Here is a 16,819-nt window from a genome sequence, read left to right as displayed (position 1 = left end):
AATTTCAGGGCTGCACATGTACTTTTTTGTGCATTGAATTATATTCTGAAAAATGTATTTACATGCATTCATCAATTGTTCCTGAAATGAGTGACTTTGTATTGTGGTTGACCCAATTTGGTCATCATGATTTTTTTTTTATCTGTGTGCGCCATTGATTATCACTGCAGGGGTGACAAAGCTGCTATTATCAGAAATCACATTGTGTTATTTGAATGCATGGTGATTAGCAACATTGCACGTTCAATCATTACACTCGCAGTCAAAATACCGATTGCTTTATTTTAAACATTTTATTGAAACGATTTCAGCTGCATACACAGGGAAAGAGCACATCTATGATAATCCACACCTGAGTGTGCAATCAGCTACGATCATTGATCGCCAACTTGGAGAAGAATGAAAGTGATGGTTAGAAGTGACTCGATCGATGGTGGAAGCTTCGTTTCGTTTTTCTTTTGTGAAACAGCCACAGGCACCGATAACATCAAGTGCCGAACTCTACTTCTCCGTGTGTTTTTCTGACACGATTTGCTCGTTCTCCGTCTCGATGGTCTTAATGAGCACCTTCTTGCTTGTCGAGAATCCGCCGCCCTTGCCCCCTGAGATCATACTGGACGACCCCAGCTTGCAATGGCCACCTGTGTGCATCACGAAAAGACAAGCGATTATTCCCCTGCATAGTGATACAAATAAAAGTGCCAAGACTTGTTTTCACAAAGGTCCTGAATTTTCAGGTCATTGGTCAATTGCATTGGTAAGTGTTTCATGTGTCAGAGGAAGCGGGCTCCACGGAGAAAAGTATTGCATACGAGGAGATAACAATCAAAGCTACGCACAAATGGATGTAATCTACTGGCTGTACTAATATCGTCTAATTGCCTTGCAGCCCAGTTGGTTTCGGAATTTCACAAATTACTGTGATCCACCAATCCTCTCCTCCAAAGTTGTTAGATTACATGCATGGATCACCACGCCCAAATATACAAGCTATTCGGGCCAATACTGCTAGAGAGCATCTATGAAGGGGCATGAGGGGTGGTGTCACCAGCATTTTACCTGGCCGTCTTTGTCTCCCCATTGCTGATACTTATAGGCTACGCTAGATGTTTAAGGCTGAATCTTGGGAGTAGCGAGACAGGTTCTGGCCACTCACCACTCGTGTCACCTGTGGCCAGCAAAGTGCGAGGCCCATTGCTTCACCCCTCCGCACACGTGTGCATCACATGCACTATCCACTAGTACCATATAAACATCGGGATGAGGGTTCACGAGCGGCTATTAAAGAACATCGCATTCACTGACGTGCCAGTTATCTACAGAAAATGTACAGGCCACCTAACGAACCCATTCGGAAAAAGGCACCCCGTGATAGAGTAAAATATAAATTCTATTTCAAAATAAAATAATTAAAAGTAACATATTACATAAAATATATACAAATAAATTAATGTAATTTTTAATTATTATTTTAATTCAAGTTTGTACAACAGCTTAGGGCTGAATGTTTATTTCCAGGCATAAAAATAAAAAAATATTCCACTGCTGTGTGAGGTTTCTCCATTGCTGTGTCGGTCAAGGGAGTTGATACTTAACCACACCAGTCAATGCGTGGTTGTGAAGGGGGGGGAGCCCAGGCTCAGTTGAAATCGCATTCGCCACTGATGTTAGCCGTAGCCGTGACTCGAACTCAGCTTGCCAGGTTTGTGTAACGCAGTGCCCAAACCACTGCACCATCGCTCCCCCCAAAATTATATACTAAGTGTTAATATAAGTGTTAATAAGAGTGTATGAAGGGCATGCTGAGCCTTGTACTTGCATACATACTACACAACACATACATTAAATATACTTTACATAAACAGGAACAAGGGAAATGCTCTCCATAACAATAAATTACAAAGTATACGCCTATCACATAATACGTGTGTTTAGATTAATCTATTAGGCACCTCTTGTCCCGTGAGCCTCTTACACATATAGAGTTCTCAGTGTCAAACCAGCTGCGTTGAGAGTTAATGGAGCTAAAAGGTTTGGCCACCGATTTCTTACTTTACCCATCTCTCCCTCTCTCTGCACTCCATGCATTGCGGCAGACACTTAAATAGGCTAAATCTATACAATTGACTAAATTCCCACGTCATTCTCCACGAGGAACCAACCTCCAACTCCGCACTGTGCCTATGCCCCATCGCGAGAGAACACAGCCAGGAGGAAATATTTTAATTAAACGGACGTCTGCCTGTAATTGCAACTCGACGACGACTTGTGCTGGAATGGAAGCCAGCTTTGCGAATACAAATGTTTCCAAAAGTCATGGCCTATGACTTTCACCGGTTCACCCGGAATGCACCCGATCTCGTAAGATCTCTAAAATTTAAGGGCAGCCGGATTCCGCATCAGTACTTGGATGAGCGACCACTGAGCACGCGGTGGTGTTGTAGCGGTCTACTGAACAACGCGTTGGCAACCGAGGGTGGTGCTGTTAAAGCCGCTGTTTGACCCGACCCTATTGTCTCACGTCTGGGCTCCCCTGACCCGAGGCAACCTGCACACGTCACGGTACACATATCAAGGGAAACATTGCATGTGCCCCACGAAACAGACTCCTGAACTTTGCACGTAAGCCGGGGTGTAATGGTTCGCAGCACACGGGGCACGCAATGCAGCAAAGGTCGCCGGTTGGATCTTCCGGCGTGGCAGTTTGAACAATGAGCAGGTTTCTGAAATCTCTCCCACCTCTGTCCATCGAGCAGTATACATGGGTGCAACTATGGTTAAGTCTATCGACAGGTCGCATGCGGTGGGGTAAAGTGTGAGAATTCCCACTTCTTCCAAGATATCAAGGCCAGTGTGAAAGAGTAGACCGAATACTCTCTAGAGTGGGTATCTAGAGCTCCCGAAAGTGGAGCCCCCGCACCGCCAGCAGTGGCGTGAGTGAACAATTGTGGGGAAGTGCCTTTACCACCTTTACTCACATTGTATCAGCATGATCTGACCTTCCACACGGGCGGAAAACCACTTGATGATAACATTTTGTTTAAAGAGGGGGCTACACTGCCCTTATGCAGTGAGTACTTGTGGGGTGGCGGCGGGGATGGGGGAAGGGTGTTACCAGAGCTGCTGCCAAAGCCTCCGCTGCTGTAGTATTTGATGGAGACGTTGGATGAAGTCGGCACGAGCCCGTCCATGGTGTCGGTGAGACTGAGGGGTGGGATGTGGGGGGAGAATAGGGAAAAGCAAGTCACATGCAGGACTGGGCTTGGTGCCAGGCGAGAGGGGAGCCGAGTGCATCTTTGCATCTTCAAGCAAATCATCGTCTTTAGAGGGGTGTCCTGGAAAACGTTGATAACACACAAAATGCCATTGTGCTTTGGTCTGATGAGCTCAGTTCGTGGGATAGGGCGAGTGATTTGTTGGCCAGTGCAATTCCTTCCCTTTAGTGTACCCCTTACCCACCACTACTAAAGTATCCACCGTTTTCACTTTGTATATATTTTTCACATTTAAGGATGGATTCATACAACTTGATAGATCACCATAGCAATTTGTCTAATTGGCATATTCTTTGCAAAAAGACGAGCACAATCGCTTGAACAACACACCAAGCGTACCTGGACTTATTCCCCACTAACCAATTCAAACCCGCGCGCGGGTTGGTCCGTGTCAAGAGACCTCAACGGTATTCCTGCGCCCAGCGCACCACTTTCAGCACACCTCTCGCTGCGGTTGTGGCAAATAGTTAGCTGTCTAACTGCAACCTACCAGCAACCCGTAAAAAAAATCCGTGGCCGTACCTGACGTCACCACCCTCCAGCAGCTGTTTGTACGTCGCGATCTCCACGTCGAGCTGCGTCTTCACGTCTAGCAGCTCCTGGAAGGCCACCAGCTGGCGCTGCAGCTCGATGCGCGACCGCTCCAGGGTGCTGCTTACGTCCGAGATTGACCCCTGTGCGTTGGAGATCTCGAATCGGAAGCGACCGTCGACTTCCATCAACGTCTGCTGTAGCTGGTTGTGCTGCAAAAGAAACAATCGTGAGGACATCATCATTAGACAATGGCTATCCACTGCTGGATGAATTCCTCCCCACACTATCTAGCAGTGTCGTGATGCAACAATACGTCTAGCTTCATGCACACGTGCAGATTTCATCGCTCCATATCCCTTGGGGAAACATTCCCAGGCATGTTCACTGCTTTGACAGCCACTCATGTACTCAATCTTCACCACCAGCCATGATGCCTTTCTCGGGAAATGTGCTTACCAATCGTATTCACTTTTCTTAAGGATCAATGTTTTATAATGACTGAAATTGGATAGGGGTGGGAAGGGTGTTCCATTTCATTCCTCGTACCTATGACGGGCACGTAGCTGCTATATTACACCCGCATAATAAAAAAAAACTACAAAGCATGAGTGTAACTTTTCATGAAAGTCAATATCATCAGGTGTAGACGTGTTCGTAGTGTGGTGCGGCTCTACCTTGGACATCAGCCCCTGCATCTCCATCTGCATCTCCTGCATGCTCTTGGTCACCACAGACACCTCGCTGTGTGTCGACTCCACGGCAGAGCTCTTCTCCACTTGCTCCGCTTCGATCTGGCTCACCTGTGTTGTGAACCGAGGCGACGCGCGCCGGGATTAATTTCTCACCAAACATTTTCCGGGTGACCCGCGCGTTTCTAGGAGCCAAAGCTCCTACCAACGCGCGTGCACTAGATGTGGTGTGCCGAGTGTGGAAGTAATTTCTCGGTCGCTGACCCGGTGATATAGAGATGCGCAGCATGTGTAGTCGGTCCGACGATGCAAATCACATGAATGTGCTCGATCTCATCGGCAAATGGTGCATAGTAGGTTTGTAGCCTGGTCAGTACTCTATTGGGACTCTATTGGGACTGTAAGGGTGTATAGAAAAAGTCAGTTCTTTTTGTTTAAGATTGTGGTGAATGCTGCGGCCTCTCTAGCGGCTTGAGGGGTTACGTGAACCCCTTTTACATACAACGTATACGAATCACGGGACTTTGATGCACAAACCGTTTAGCATAGGACTGCCTGGGAATATCACAATACCAGGCCATTGATATTCCCATGCAGTCTTACAAGCCAATCTCCTAAGTGTCTAAGGATGCATCGAATCTTCGCACGCTAAACGATACGTGCATCTATTCGTGTAGGCTGCACACCAGCCTGGGTGTTCACTTGCACGCGCCCGGCCCGCGCGGTTCGTGCGCTTACGTTTCCATCCGTGCGTATTTCCTTTGTGCTGTAGAAATCACCCAACCAAACGGAGGCTCCCTTGATGAACCAGATTTCCAGCTTGTGCACGTGTAATTCTGTAAGTGTCGGGAGGGGTGCCGTGCCTGGCTGCGGAAGTAGTTTTCGGCCTCCTCGCGGTTGCGCGATGCAATGTTCTCGTAGTCGTCCCGCATCTGCGCCAGCATCCCGGCCAGGTCGATGGAGCGTGCGTCATCCACCTCGATCGTGGCCGAGGAGTCCACCTTGTCGGACTTTGCACCCAGACGTGACAGCTCCTGTGCGCAAACAGCACGATGAGCGCACGGCCACGTGTACGTACGTGCACCACAAAGACAAACATCCCCGTATAGCCTTCACCAGGCTGTTGGGCAAAGTGTTCTTAGCGAGCACCTATTAAGGCTGTTAAGGCACACTGGGCGATGGGTGGCTATAACCACCCCAGTGCCAATGTTTACACACCTCACCAGATACCAATTTAAGGGCTGAGTCGACCTAAGAGAAGCCCACAAATCAGTTCAAATATTCGTCATCTAACTCAGGTCACACACTGACACACTTGCACGTCAGGACACACAAAGACACACAGAGCCAAGGCCACTCACACACTGAAACTCAGACACACACAAGCGATCTGCCACTCGGTGGAGGTTCCCCACCTCGTCCTGCGAGCGCTTCAGGAACTCGAGCTCCTCCATGAGCATGTTGTACCGGGACTCCAACTCAACCTTCAGCTCGGTGGCGCCGTCCAGGTCCTGCGCGGGAGTCACAATGGAAACTTGTATTCATCCTCAGAAGTCTAGTCTCAGTGCAACTTGCCTCTCTTAGCAAATCACTCCGAATGCACCCGATGATATCGTCATACCTCAAAAGCTATGCGGAGTTTGAACTCGGTAAGTACAGTACTCCGACTGCCTTGGGAATACTAGGGCTGTTGTAGGCCTGTGGTTGCGAGCTGACTACGTACGGTGCGAAAGAAGTTCAACATACATACAATAATATGGCATGACACCAATGGATTCTTGAATCCATCCGTGCGGGGTTGTGTGTGCGTTGTCCTCTAGTACGACACGTGGTGGCGTGGCTTTTCACGGGCCACTCCGGTTTCTTCCCACAAGTGAGTGCGTCAGCCAACCGGTCTGTGCGGAGATGAAGGTGGCGTTGGTGTGCCGTAGAAGTGGTACCTTGCGCATGTGGCCGATGTCCGTCTCCAGTTGGTACTTGACGCCCACCTCAAACTCAAACCTGTGGCACCGCGGGTACATTGTCAGTCACGGCGTGAACGGCGGTGCACAATGTGGGTTGCGTCGGTGTGTGCCTTTGTTTTGACTGCGTGGGCTGTGCGCACGCGTGGGTTTGTGAATGCGTGGGTGTGTACACGCGTTGAAGTGTGCACGCGTGCGTGCGTGTGCGCACGAGTGGGTGTGTGCACGGGCAGGCCACGCACTTGGCCTTAACCTCCTGCGCGAAGGCGCGCAGGTTGTCCAGCTCGATCTCCAGGCGCACGTTGTCCAGCACCATCCCGTCCATGACGCCCCTCAGCTCCACGAGCCGCGCCTGGGCGTCCCCCGGCTGCTCCGTGTCCACGGGCTGCACGACCGCGCCGCCCGTCAGCGAGTGAAGCTGCGCCTCCAGCATCGCGTTCTCGTGCTGCAGTTGCTGCACCTTGTTGATGTAGGTCGCGAACCTGAGTCGCGGAGAGGCGACAAGTGGTGCGTGGTTGTGGTATTTGGTGTGCGGTGACAGTATGAAACTAAGAGATGGCGTTGGGTGGTGATGGTTCGGTGGTCATGGTGGGTAGCCCTGGGTAAGATCTCTATAGCTGGTGCTTGATTATTGGGTGGCGAGAGTGGACGGTGGTGGTAGTGGGTGGTTGAGTGGGTAGGTGGCAGGTCGTTTTGGTCTTGGGCGAATGGGTGGTGATGGGTGGTGATGGTGGAACGGGTGCATGTTTGTGATTACCAGAGAGGATATACCGATGCAAGCAACTACAGTACCAGGGGGGAATGGAGGCCTTGAGGGAAGCATTAATGCATGGGTCTACCAATAATATATATTTAAAAGAAAACTGCTTTAAATTGTAATGCAACATTTGCAAATGTTCCGCAGACTTTCTCTCGGCCTTGCAGGACTACTTGTGGTGCACAGACCATGGGTTGTGATCCACTGCTCGAGAGGGAAGCACTGAAACACGAGTCATTCCGTGTATCGATACACATCGATGCATATTGGCTTCTGGAGGGAAGCGCTGATGCATGGGACCTCTGGTGGGAATTAATGATGCAATAAGAAGCCACGAGAAAGAAATAATACGTGGGTCCTCAGCCACGTTTTAAATATTTACACGAATTAACTTTGTTTAAGATTTATTTACGTAATACACACACGCATGCACCATGTTGTGGCTTATTGTCTGTGGCCAATGTTCACTCGCTTGAAAACTATTCAAGCCGTAATTACATGCTGGAGATGTTTTAAATGGTAGACTTTCTTTGTTCATGTTTTTTTCAATCAATGTTCACTCCAATAGACCATTACCAATTTAATCATAATTTTTAAAATGGGCAAAAACTCCAATCCGCCCTCGTAGAGGCAGAATCCGAGGACATTTCAGCAACACATCTCCAGTCTGACCCGTGTGAGCATGCATGGTCAAATAATCCCTGTGACTAATGCGGCTTGGAAGATGGCTTTGTCCAGGAGTCGTTTGGAAAAGATCTCTCAAGCATTCGTTACTTTTATTGTCCCGATGGGATAAGTAAAGCGCCTCAGGTGGATGTGCACATGGTGATCCATTAATAGATGTGCCAATGATTTGTAATGACCCTGGACCTTCTCAACAGGTGACTGCAAAGTATTAAAGGGATGTCTTCATAGCTTATGGGGGAAGATGAATCAAATATGTAATGAGTGCCTTGAGATTGGTGAAATGCAATGCAGCGGCTTTAAACTAAAAAAAAGATTCCATATTGTTTGTGGGGCACCTATAAATATATCACCCGTTGAAAACATGAGCATCGAATTAGCAGCAACCTGCAAAATGTAATTATTCAAATGCTGCATCAGCATTCATCATCCAACCTGTCTCACCTCTCGTTGAGTGTGCGGAGAGTCTGCCGCTCCGACTCTCGGGTCATCATCGGTGGTATGGCTCTCCCTCCTCCCAGGGAGCCCACGGTGCCGCGCATCCCACCCGACACCACGGAGCGTCCCACCTGGAACGAGGCGCTATTTCCGATGTTGCCGCCTCCAAACCCGAGCCCACCGCCGCCTCCTCCTCCTCCCAACCCGTAGCCTCCAAACCCGAGCCCACCGCCGCCTCCTCCGCCTCCCAAACCGTATCCTCCAAACCCGAGGCCACCGCCACCTCCTCCCAGAGACAAGCTGCCCAACCCCAGCCCCAAGCCTCCACCGCCCAGTGCTGCTCCACCTCCGTAGCCGTAGCCTCCTCCACCACCCAGGGCCGCTCCACCTCCACAGCTGAACCCTCCACCGAAGCTGCTGGAGGAGCGCGACATCCCGCCGCCACCTCCGCCTCCGCCCGAGCGCACGCCGCCCAGCCTGGAGACGGTGCTGTAGGTCGTGACGTGCGGGCCCTGGCTCAAGTTGAGACGCGACGCCGTGAATGGCGTGGACGTGGAATGCTCCACGAAGCTCGAATGTACCTTGCTGGTCGACATCGCAATCTATAAGCCCACGCTGCCAATGATAACTATAAAGATGATGAAGATTACTCTAAGGATGAGACGGAGGAAGACTTGGTACCGTGGAGAGGTCGGTGCTCTCTGGCGCGCAGGGTGTGCCTTTTATGCGCGGCTGGATGCGCCGCGGTTAGTGGGTGGAGGAGGAACGATATTTGGCACCGGAATGATGCAAATGTAGGAGGGTGGATGCCGTTTGTAGTTGACAGGCGGGCGGGGTCCGTGTTCTGTGGTGAGGACGACCCGTTCACAAAGAACGATAAATCTGTCATTCCTTCCACGTCCCCCGCAGAAAAAATATACAGAACTTTCACGGCCCAGGTATGAGTGCGCGTGCGAGCATGCTGGTATGCCCTACACCCCGTACCCTCAACCCTAACATCGCAGGGATTTACCCAAGCATCACTACTTTGTTTTAGCTGTTTATACAAAACTTAAATGCCAATTTCCGCAAACCCCTTAAACTTGCGTGAGACAAAGGTACATGCGCACCTTTGTACGTAAAAAGTAAATTGATATATTAAAAAATCCCACAAGAAGTGCGAAGGCCCTCATTCCACAATGGATTTACAAACGGGCTGTACAAGTGCATATGCCAGCATACAAATCATCTGGTCTTTATTTACCCGTTTGTCCATCTTTGAGTAAAATTCTCATTTTTTATGGGAATATTGTATTATTCAAACAATAATTGCTATGAAGTTAAATAGTTTACACTTAATGTCAGTAAATTAACGTTTGAGCAACCCCATAAAATCTCATAAGCGATTAACAGAATAAATAAGCAAATGACACACCTCCCTATCGGTCTCTCCACATAAAAAATAAGCATTTGCTTAATTATTTACATTCTGTGGGTGCTTTTTTTCCCCAACAGAATTGGTTTATGCGAACAAGCTCTGGAGTTGGTTTCAAAGGCAGAAGCAATTCCACTCAAACTTCACAAACATCGCATCCATTTCATTCCAATAAAAACCGGATTAGAGTCGAGCTATACACGCACGTGGGTGTCGTGGGACCGAAGGAGGACATTCATAGACGAGACAGTCAGAATATCAATACATCCTCCAGTATAATTTGTGTCCACTGCAAACTATACACATATTGATAGTATCTTCTTGGTTCTTTCGGTAAAGTCACGTAGAATGGAAATAATAAAATAATAAAAATAAAACATAATAAAATAATTCTCACGTTTCGGCCACGACTGCTTGCGTTGTGGCCGAAACGTCGTGAGAATTATTTTATTGGTTATTTTTTATTATTTTATTATTTCCATTCTACGTGACTTTACCGAAAGAACCAAGAAGATGAAACCCTGCAGTCACGAAAGCTTTAAATCGAAATATTGATAGTAGTATCACACTTGTTAACCCAGCGTCAGTGAGTTTCAGAAGTCTCCTGTTAGGTTTTCGCAGTAGGGGGGGTGGAGTGAAGTCACTTAGTGTAATCCTGAATTTAGTGATTTGCAGGTATTTTTCTGCATTGTAATACTTAGCAAACACCAGTTATTGTTTTAACTATGGGAGGAAAGTCATGCAGTACAGCGGGAGAACAAATAAACTCCATCACCATACAGAAAGGCACGCAAGAAGAGAATCGAACCCAGGTACTTCTTGTTGTAAGTTACAAGTGTTCCCACTGCGCCACCATTTCGCCCATAATGAACCCATTATTTATATATTATTGTTGCACGCAAAAACTTTACCGTAAACTTCCAATGCCCGTGTGGAATCAGGCCCCGTGGCAAGGGTGAAATAAACCCTTCACATGTCAAGCGCAATGCAAACAAAACCGCAAATATGCAGGGTCCATTATGAATCGAAACACTCTCCTCCTATGTGGCGCCTGTGGAAACGCAAACGCTGTCGGTGACTGAGTGTAGCCTCCAGCGTAGTTGTGTTGCATTTATTGTGCCGGTTATGCAGCCGCACCCGGGGCCCACGGGTCTAAGGGACCCAGACGCCGGCCTACAGAGAGTAGTGGGGGTGGGATAATTAAACAGGGGGGCCCAACTCAGGGCCCATGCCAACCACGCACGCTACGCCACTGCTGTAGTGATATACGAATGAGAAACGCATACGGATAGGTCAGCAACCTAATTTATCTACTGCCAAAAACTGACCATCTCATGGTCCTTAAGGTCGGGAGTCTCGCAGCACGTGATGTTTTGCTCGATCCACCAAGCATGCATTGAAAGCGTATGGCATAAGGCACGTTACATAGTGCTATATTATAGCAACACCTTATATCCAGGAAAGCCGCACATCACTGTGAAACTTACATTACTAGTGCAGCCCACATGATCCAATATAAGTATTTCCAGTATAAATCTAAATAAGGGCCCATCCCAACTCTACAGAAACATGACTGCATCTCAGCATGACATCTAGGGGACATTCCGCATGGACCTGCAATATGCTTCATTCATTCTGCTTGCTTACACTCCGGTACAATTCGTACATCGAGGGTAGGGTGCAGTACGAGGTCTAAGTGGGGAAAAGTACATGTTTTTGTCCTGGTACTAACGAAGTGATGTGATAATTTCGAGGGGCAGATTGGCACCCTCCACTAGAGGCACCTGCTGCTTGCGTTTGTAGTTCAACAAAGCGACCACGTGTGAGCACAAGGACGAAAAAGCTTTTAGCTCACGTAGGCCTCTTACCCAACTCGACTATAAAGTGTGTTTGATTTCTTTTGAACGTATACTGTGCGAGTTATATATTTTTATGTTGACATCTGTGTGATTTCGTATTTGCAATGTATGTGTCACTTGACACCCTGGACACCCTTGCAAACGAGATGTTACGTCAAATGGGATTATTCCAGGAAACAAAATGCAATTAGTTACTATTAACTCGGCATCGCTGTATCTGAAACATCGCAGTGAAACTCACATCACTGTTCTACAGTTCACACCGGCCACCAAGGCCGTAGCCATGGAGTCAACATTGGGGGGGACCAAATCTATTTTATAGCAATATATTGGGGGGGACATTTTGAGCATAAATGTGTCCCCTCCCGAATATATATTATAATTACGGCCTTGGCGGCCACATAAACTGTCACACCACTCCCAAAACCCATTCTCCGGTTCAGCCCAGCCTTGCGTCTCATTCTTTGAACTTGCCCGGACAGCATTTCTTTCTGTTTTTTGTTTTATAAATACAGCCGCTACTCCACCTAACCACACAAAATGTCAGAATGCGACATCGCTCTGCCTTCTTCATGGCATTGTCCGATGAAACTGTCAAACTACCCGGCCAACGCCCCCTCAATGAGCCAGAAACAGTTCAGCACAAATTGTCGTATTCACCTAATAATACTTATCTTATTATAATAAGATGCATTTTGCCCCTTGTATTTAAAAGCAAAAGTCAGCATTGCGTCTTGTAGTCACGTCGGTGTATGTGTGTGTCTTTGCGACTAGAGTTGTATAACTTGACTAACACAACACAAGTTTGGGGTGCGTCTTACTTCCTGGCGCCCCTTGTAAGAGTTAATATTTGTTTATAATGGCATGATTTTTTTTTACATTTAAGAGATTCTTGAAGTGGCCTAGTGGCTCGGCAATCAGAGATAAAAGTGCTGAGTTGGTCCCCCAAGATCCTAAGTTCAAATTTGGACATAAAGAATAGTTGATGGTCTTAGCTCGGTCACATTATTCAATGTTATGTTGCACTTAATTTGGTTAAATTAAGTTCTGAGAATTGCAATCTGTTGATTGTCATGCGATGAACATGTTTCCCTTTAGCAGGACGTGAGGTGAAGCGGTTCCTGCTTGCGTGAATAAGGGGTATCTTGAAGATAACACAGAATCAAGCTCTGTGAAATCGCTTTTGCAGACAGTTCTCTAAAACGGGGTTCCACTGCTCTGAGATTTCCTAATTGATTCTTCCATCTCATCACGTGACGCCGATGGCACAATTGAGATAGGACATAGTGGAAATACATTTCTTTACACCAAACGCATTTTAAATGCAAGGTTTGGGGTGGTCACAAATTAATTATCATGCTATTGCTATAGGCGTGGAATTGGCAAGCAAGCGGTGGGAGACACGTGAGTTTTCTAAGCCACATGAGTGAACCTGATTAATTTAAAACCATCGATACTGAGCACATGCCCAAAAGGCCAAAAACGCCAAGCATCCAGAAACAAACAACACTATTTAATGTGTAACGATTAGGTAATGTGCTTCTTGCAATGAGCAAGATTATAAGAAATTGTAAGAAAAATTGACAAGTGCGAAGAAAAAAGTGGCCAGAGCAGCCACATTTTTATTGGTGAGACAAAACGGTCAGTTTATTGCACCGATCTCTCCACATCAGTGGATGTCTACTACCTCGCCTGGTGTACACAAGGTCGTGGGTTTGATCCGGATCCTTTGTTTCGTGTTTTTTTTCCTCCCGCACCTCCGATTAGCACAGGTTGGCTCCATACGGTGCGAAAGGAGTTATACATACAGACCCTGATGCCTGGCGTGGATTTTTCTATAGGTTCTCCCATTTTTCCCTCCACGTTAAGAAACGTGCGTTTCGAGTATTTGACTGCTATATATTTCCACATGATAAGCCACTTCGTTGAGCTATATCATTTGTGGCCAGGTCGCTTCTGAAAAAGAGCCGTATAATTCAGTGAGCCGTACCTAGTGAAATAACAAATTTTTATTTTAAAAATCCATATTAGTGAAGTTCACGGGGAACAGAAACCATAATAGTAGCGATAGATGAGCGATGAGGAGCCGACTGACTCTCGGTGAGCGAGCGAGTGTGAAGTGAACCTGGGAGCGCGTGAACATGGGGCGCTCACTGCGGCGCCGTGTCGACATAGCTCATGGCCAGGCACGCCTTACATGCAGTCGCACCAACAGGCACTCGCAAACACTCTGCCCCTGCCTTCACGTAAGCCACACCATAGCCGGCAGGCAGACGCTACTCACTGTCAGACGGGGAGTGGGGAGATCTTGAGTTGTTTTACGCACAGGTTCGAAGGTAGAGATAGAGCGCGCAACGCAATGCAATCCCATCACGCAGCTGCATTGACATTATCCGTGCATGTTTGCGTGCATACGTGCAGATATGTACATACATAGTTATCAACATGCGTGCTTACATCCATGACGACATACGAGACCTGGATAGCTAGTTATATACGGATACATCCACACACATGCACAGACACATACGCATATATGCATACAAACTTGGTTACAAACATACATGTATAGATATTTGGGTGCATAATCGATTTTCTTTGGTGTTTCATTTGTTGTCCTTCCCCCGAACCTCCAATTAGCACGGTTGGCTGCATACGGTGCGAAAGAAGTTCAACATACATGTTTTCACACATATACATAACTGCATACGCTATTTACTTAATGTACTGTGCGTGCATAGTTACATACGTGCGTGGTAACATATACAGTATTCCTTTTTACTTCCATAGATACAACTTGTGAACTTTCGGATCAAGTGCGGTAAGGGGCCATCCATTCAGTAAGTACGCATGGAGGGGAGAGGGGGGGTTAACCCAAATGCGTACGCTTGCGTATGGGGGGGGGTCTACTGACAATGTGCGTACGCATAGGAAACGGGGGGGGGGATGAAGCCTCGAAAATAATGTGTCTACATTGGCGTTACAATGAGTTATCGGCGGTGGACTATCTGTTTGCTTAAAAACGTTCATATTATTAATCCTTGATTGTCTCTGCGTGGATTAAATATCGGCCGTTCTTTAGGATTCGGGGGGTGGGGGGGAGTGCGTCAATCGTCCGTACGCAGGTGGGGGTAAAAAGTACACGTGCGTACAGGGAGGGGGAGAGGGGTCAAGTTTTGACAGATTTTTGCGTACGTACTCAACGGATGATCCCTAATAGCGTCGGTGCGTGTTGCAGTGGCTACAGCACCACGTCCAGCTGCCATTGTCACGTCTCTCTCTGATTCAACGAAAATGTACAGCGTATTCCCAATCATGCATGAATACAAATATCCCACCCGCATATCCTTAGCAGACTGTTGCGGTAAGAGCCATGAGCAAGCACCTGTGAAGGTCCACCCAGTAAGGCACACGATAGGCAGTAGTGTTGACACCAGAACCACGCACAGCCGCCTTTGTCTTCCCAATGCGGATGTTTACACTCTGCACCAGGAACGTCGCGCACACATATATACTCACGTGCGCATACACACAACGTTATAAAACCCAGAATATCCCTAGTCTGGGTTTTTAACGTTGTGTGACCTCTCGAGGCTCAACCGAGCTCGGCACTATTAGCGAGCACCTATTGAGGCCGCCACAGCGCGTAGGCTGGGTGGTGTGGCCAGTACCACGCCTGTTTGCCTTTGTCTCCTTAGTGCTGATGTTTATACAATGTACCAGGTAATTATTTGCAGTTTTGTCGACACGGGTTAGACCTGGAATCAGATTATGACGTTATCCGTGGCCCGGAATCGAGCTCAGGTCGCATGGTTCATTGCACATTGGGTGTCCCACTTAATGCACGGCAGCTCCCCCACATTCAGTATACGTGCAAGGGTGCTGCAAACCCTCACATGCACCCTTGACAGACTGTTGGGGCAAGTGCTGTGAACAACCACCTATGAAGGTCGGCAAGCCACATGAGCAGATGAGTGGTCAGCACCACGCCCCTACGTATTTGTCTCCCAAGTGGCGATGTTTACACAACGCACCAGGTACTCGTTTTTAGGCTGAGTCGACCTGGATGAAGCCCATGACCGGTTCAGATAATCGCCACTCATGTTGGTGGCTTGAGTGCGACTCGAACTCGAGTCACCCGAGTTTATAGCACAGATACACGAGTGTGCATACATACATGCATACATGCACACGGGTGTGTGCGCCGTGCAGACACCCAAGGGCACCGCACATCGACCGCATGCCTCTCTCGGACCCACCCTGAAATAAAGGCATTCTTGTAAAACCACACACATACACCCATAGGCACATGCAGCGGCATGCATTGCAGACCCTGGTACAGCAAACGTGGACTTGCAGCACCTGCACACAACGTCAATCAATGTCTTCACCATCATCATCAACCATCATCAATCAATCCACTGATGGTTGCAAGTATCCTTAAGCTGCCGCCACCCCTCACGACTCCGCGATGTAATAATCCCCCCTAGCACCGTGCACACGAGTGTATTTAATCGCTCCATCTCCTCGGTGGAACATCTCGGACGCGCCACATTCTTTGGCTGCCACTCCATTATTATTCTTGAACATCGGCCAACGCCATCGCTTCTAGCGACGCGTCGTGCCCTAGCCGCTTTTATTTGGTTTACAGTATTTTTTCTATGACGCCCTTTAACATTCGCATGATCTGATCCAAGTGCTCGTGTTTGTGTCTCCCAATGTAATGCCAAGCATGAACGCCGATGTATGGAGGATGATATAACAGCTCCACCCGTTCAGCTCGCCCACACCGGCTCATCGTCCACTGCACAAAGTCTGACGACGACGACGAATATGAAGAATTACACTATAGCAGCCGCAACGCCGAATCGTCGAGGGACTGTATCAGAAATTGAATATCTATTTACACTGGAGGAATCCGACGAGCTTTCAAGCTCTTTTTCACAGATGCCCAGTAGGGCCGGGTAAGAACATTACAACAATAAAACAGTACAAAAACATGATAGTTGTACAAAGTACAATAAAGATAAACAAATCACCCAATCACAAATACAGCTAAACTATCTCCGCCCTACCAGGCAAAGCCCACTGAGGTATTAGCTTATTATTCCAAAGCGACCTGGCCACAAATGACAGCTCAAAAAAGTATCCCATCAATTGGGCATTTATAGCACGTAAATAATCTAAAACATCTCAATGCATGTTTCT

At 47.7% G+C, this 16,819-nt stretch overlaps 1 protein-coding gene across 3 annotated transcripts; it reads right to left on the bottom strand.

Annotated features, from left to right (window-relative positions):
• Positions 1–268: 268 nt before the first annotated feature.
• LOC133345149 (thread biopolymer filament subunit gamma-like) lies at positions 269–9,087 on the bottom strand. 3 transcript variants are annotated; one of them, XM_061555657.1, is made up of 10 exons: positions 8,583–9,087; positions 8,345–8,534; positions 6,702–6,941; positions 6,439–6,499; positions 5,914–6,009; positions 5,362–5,532; positions 4,484–4,609; positions 3,798–4,018; positions 3,116–3,204; positions 269–641 (listed from the first exon to the last, which is right to left on the bottom strand). In XM_061555657.1, the coding sequence occupies exons 1-10, from the start codon at positions 8,932–8,934 to the stop codon at positions 502–504; spliced, it is 1,686 nt and encodes a 561-aa protein (XP_061411641.1). In that variant the 5' UTR covers positions 8,935–9,087; the 3' UTR covers positions 269–501. The 3 variants fall into 3 exon arrangements, with proteins under 3 accessions (XP_061411641.1, XP_061411642.1, XP_061411640.1); XM_061555658.1 differs by having other exon boundaries at positions 8,345–8,531; XM_061555656.1 differs by having other exon boundaries at positions 8,345–9,087.
• Positions 9,088–16,819: the final 7,732 nt, after the last annotated feature.

Source organism: Lethenteron reissneri, chromosome 21, assembly GCF_015708825.2.
Source record: "Lethenteron reissneri isolate LAM-NWPU_2019-01 chromosome 21, ASM1570882v1, whole genome shotgun sequence".
Taxonomy (NCBI): Eukaryota; Metazoa; Chordata; class Hyperoartia; order Petromyzontiformes; family Petromyzontidae; genus Lethenteron; species Lethenteron reissneri.
This window is presented reverse-complemented; position numbering and strand designations above follow the sequence as displayed.

Coding starts and splice junctions, on each gene's coding strand:
- LOC133345149 (XM_061555656.1), bottom strand. CDS start 8,934: ATGTCGACCAGCAAGGTACATTCGAGCTTCGTGGAGCATTCCACGTCC. Junction 6,942..8,344: donor CTCCGCACACTCAACGAGAG/GTGAGACAGGTT, acceptor TCCGCGACTCAG/GTTCGCGACCTACATCAACA. Junction 6,010..6,438: donor ACATCGGCCACATGCGCAAG/GTACCACTTCTA, acceptor ACTCCCGCGCAG/GACCTGGACGGCGCCACCGA.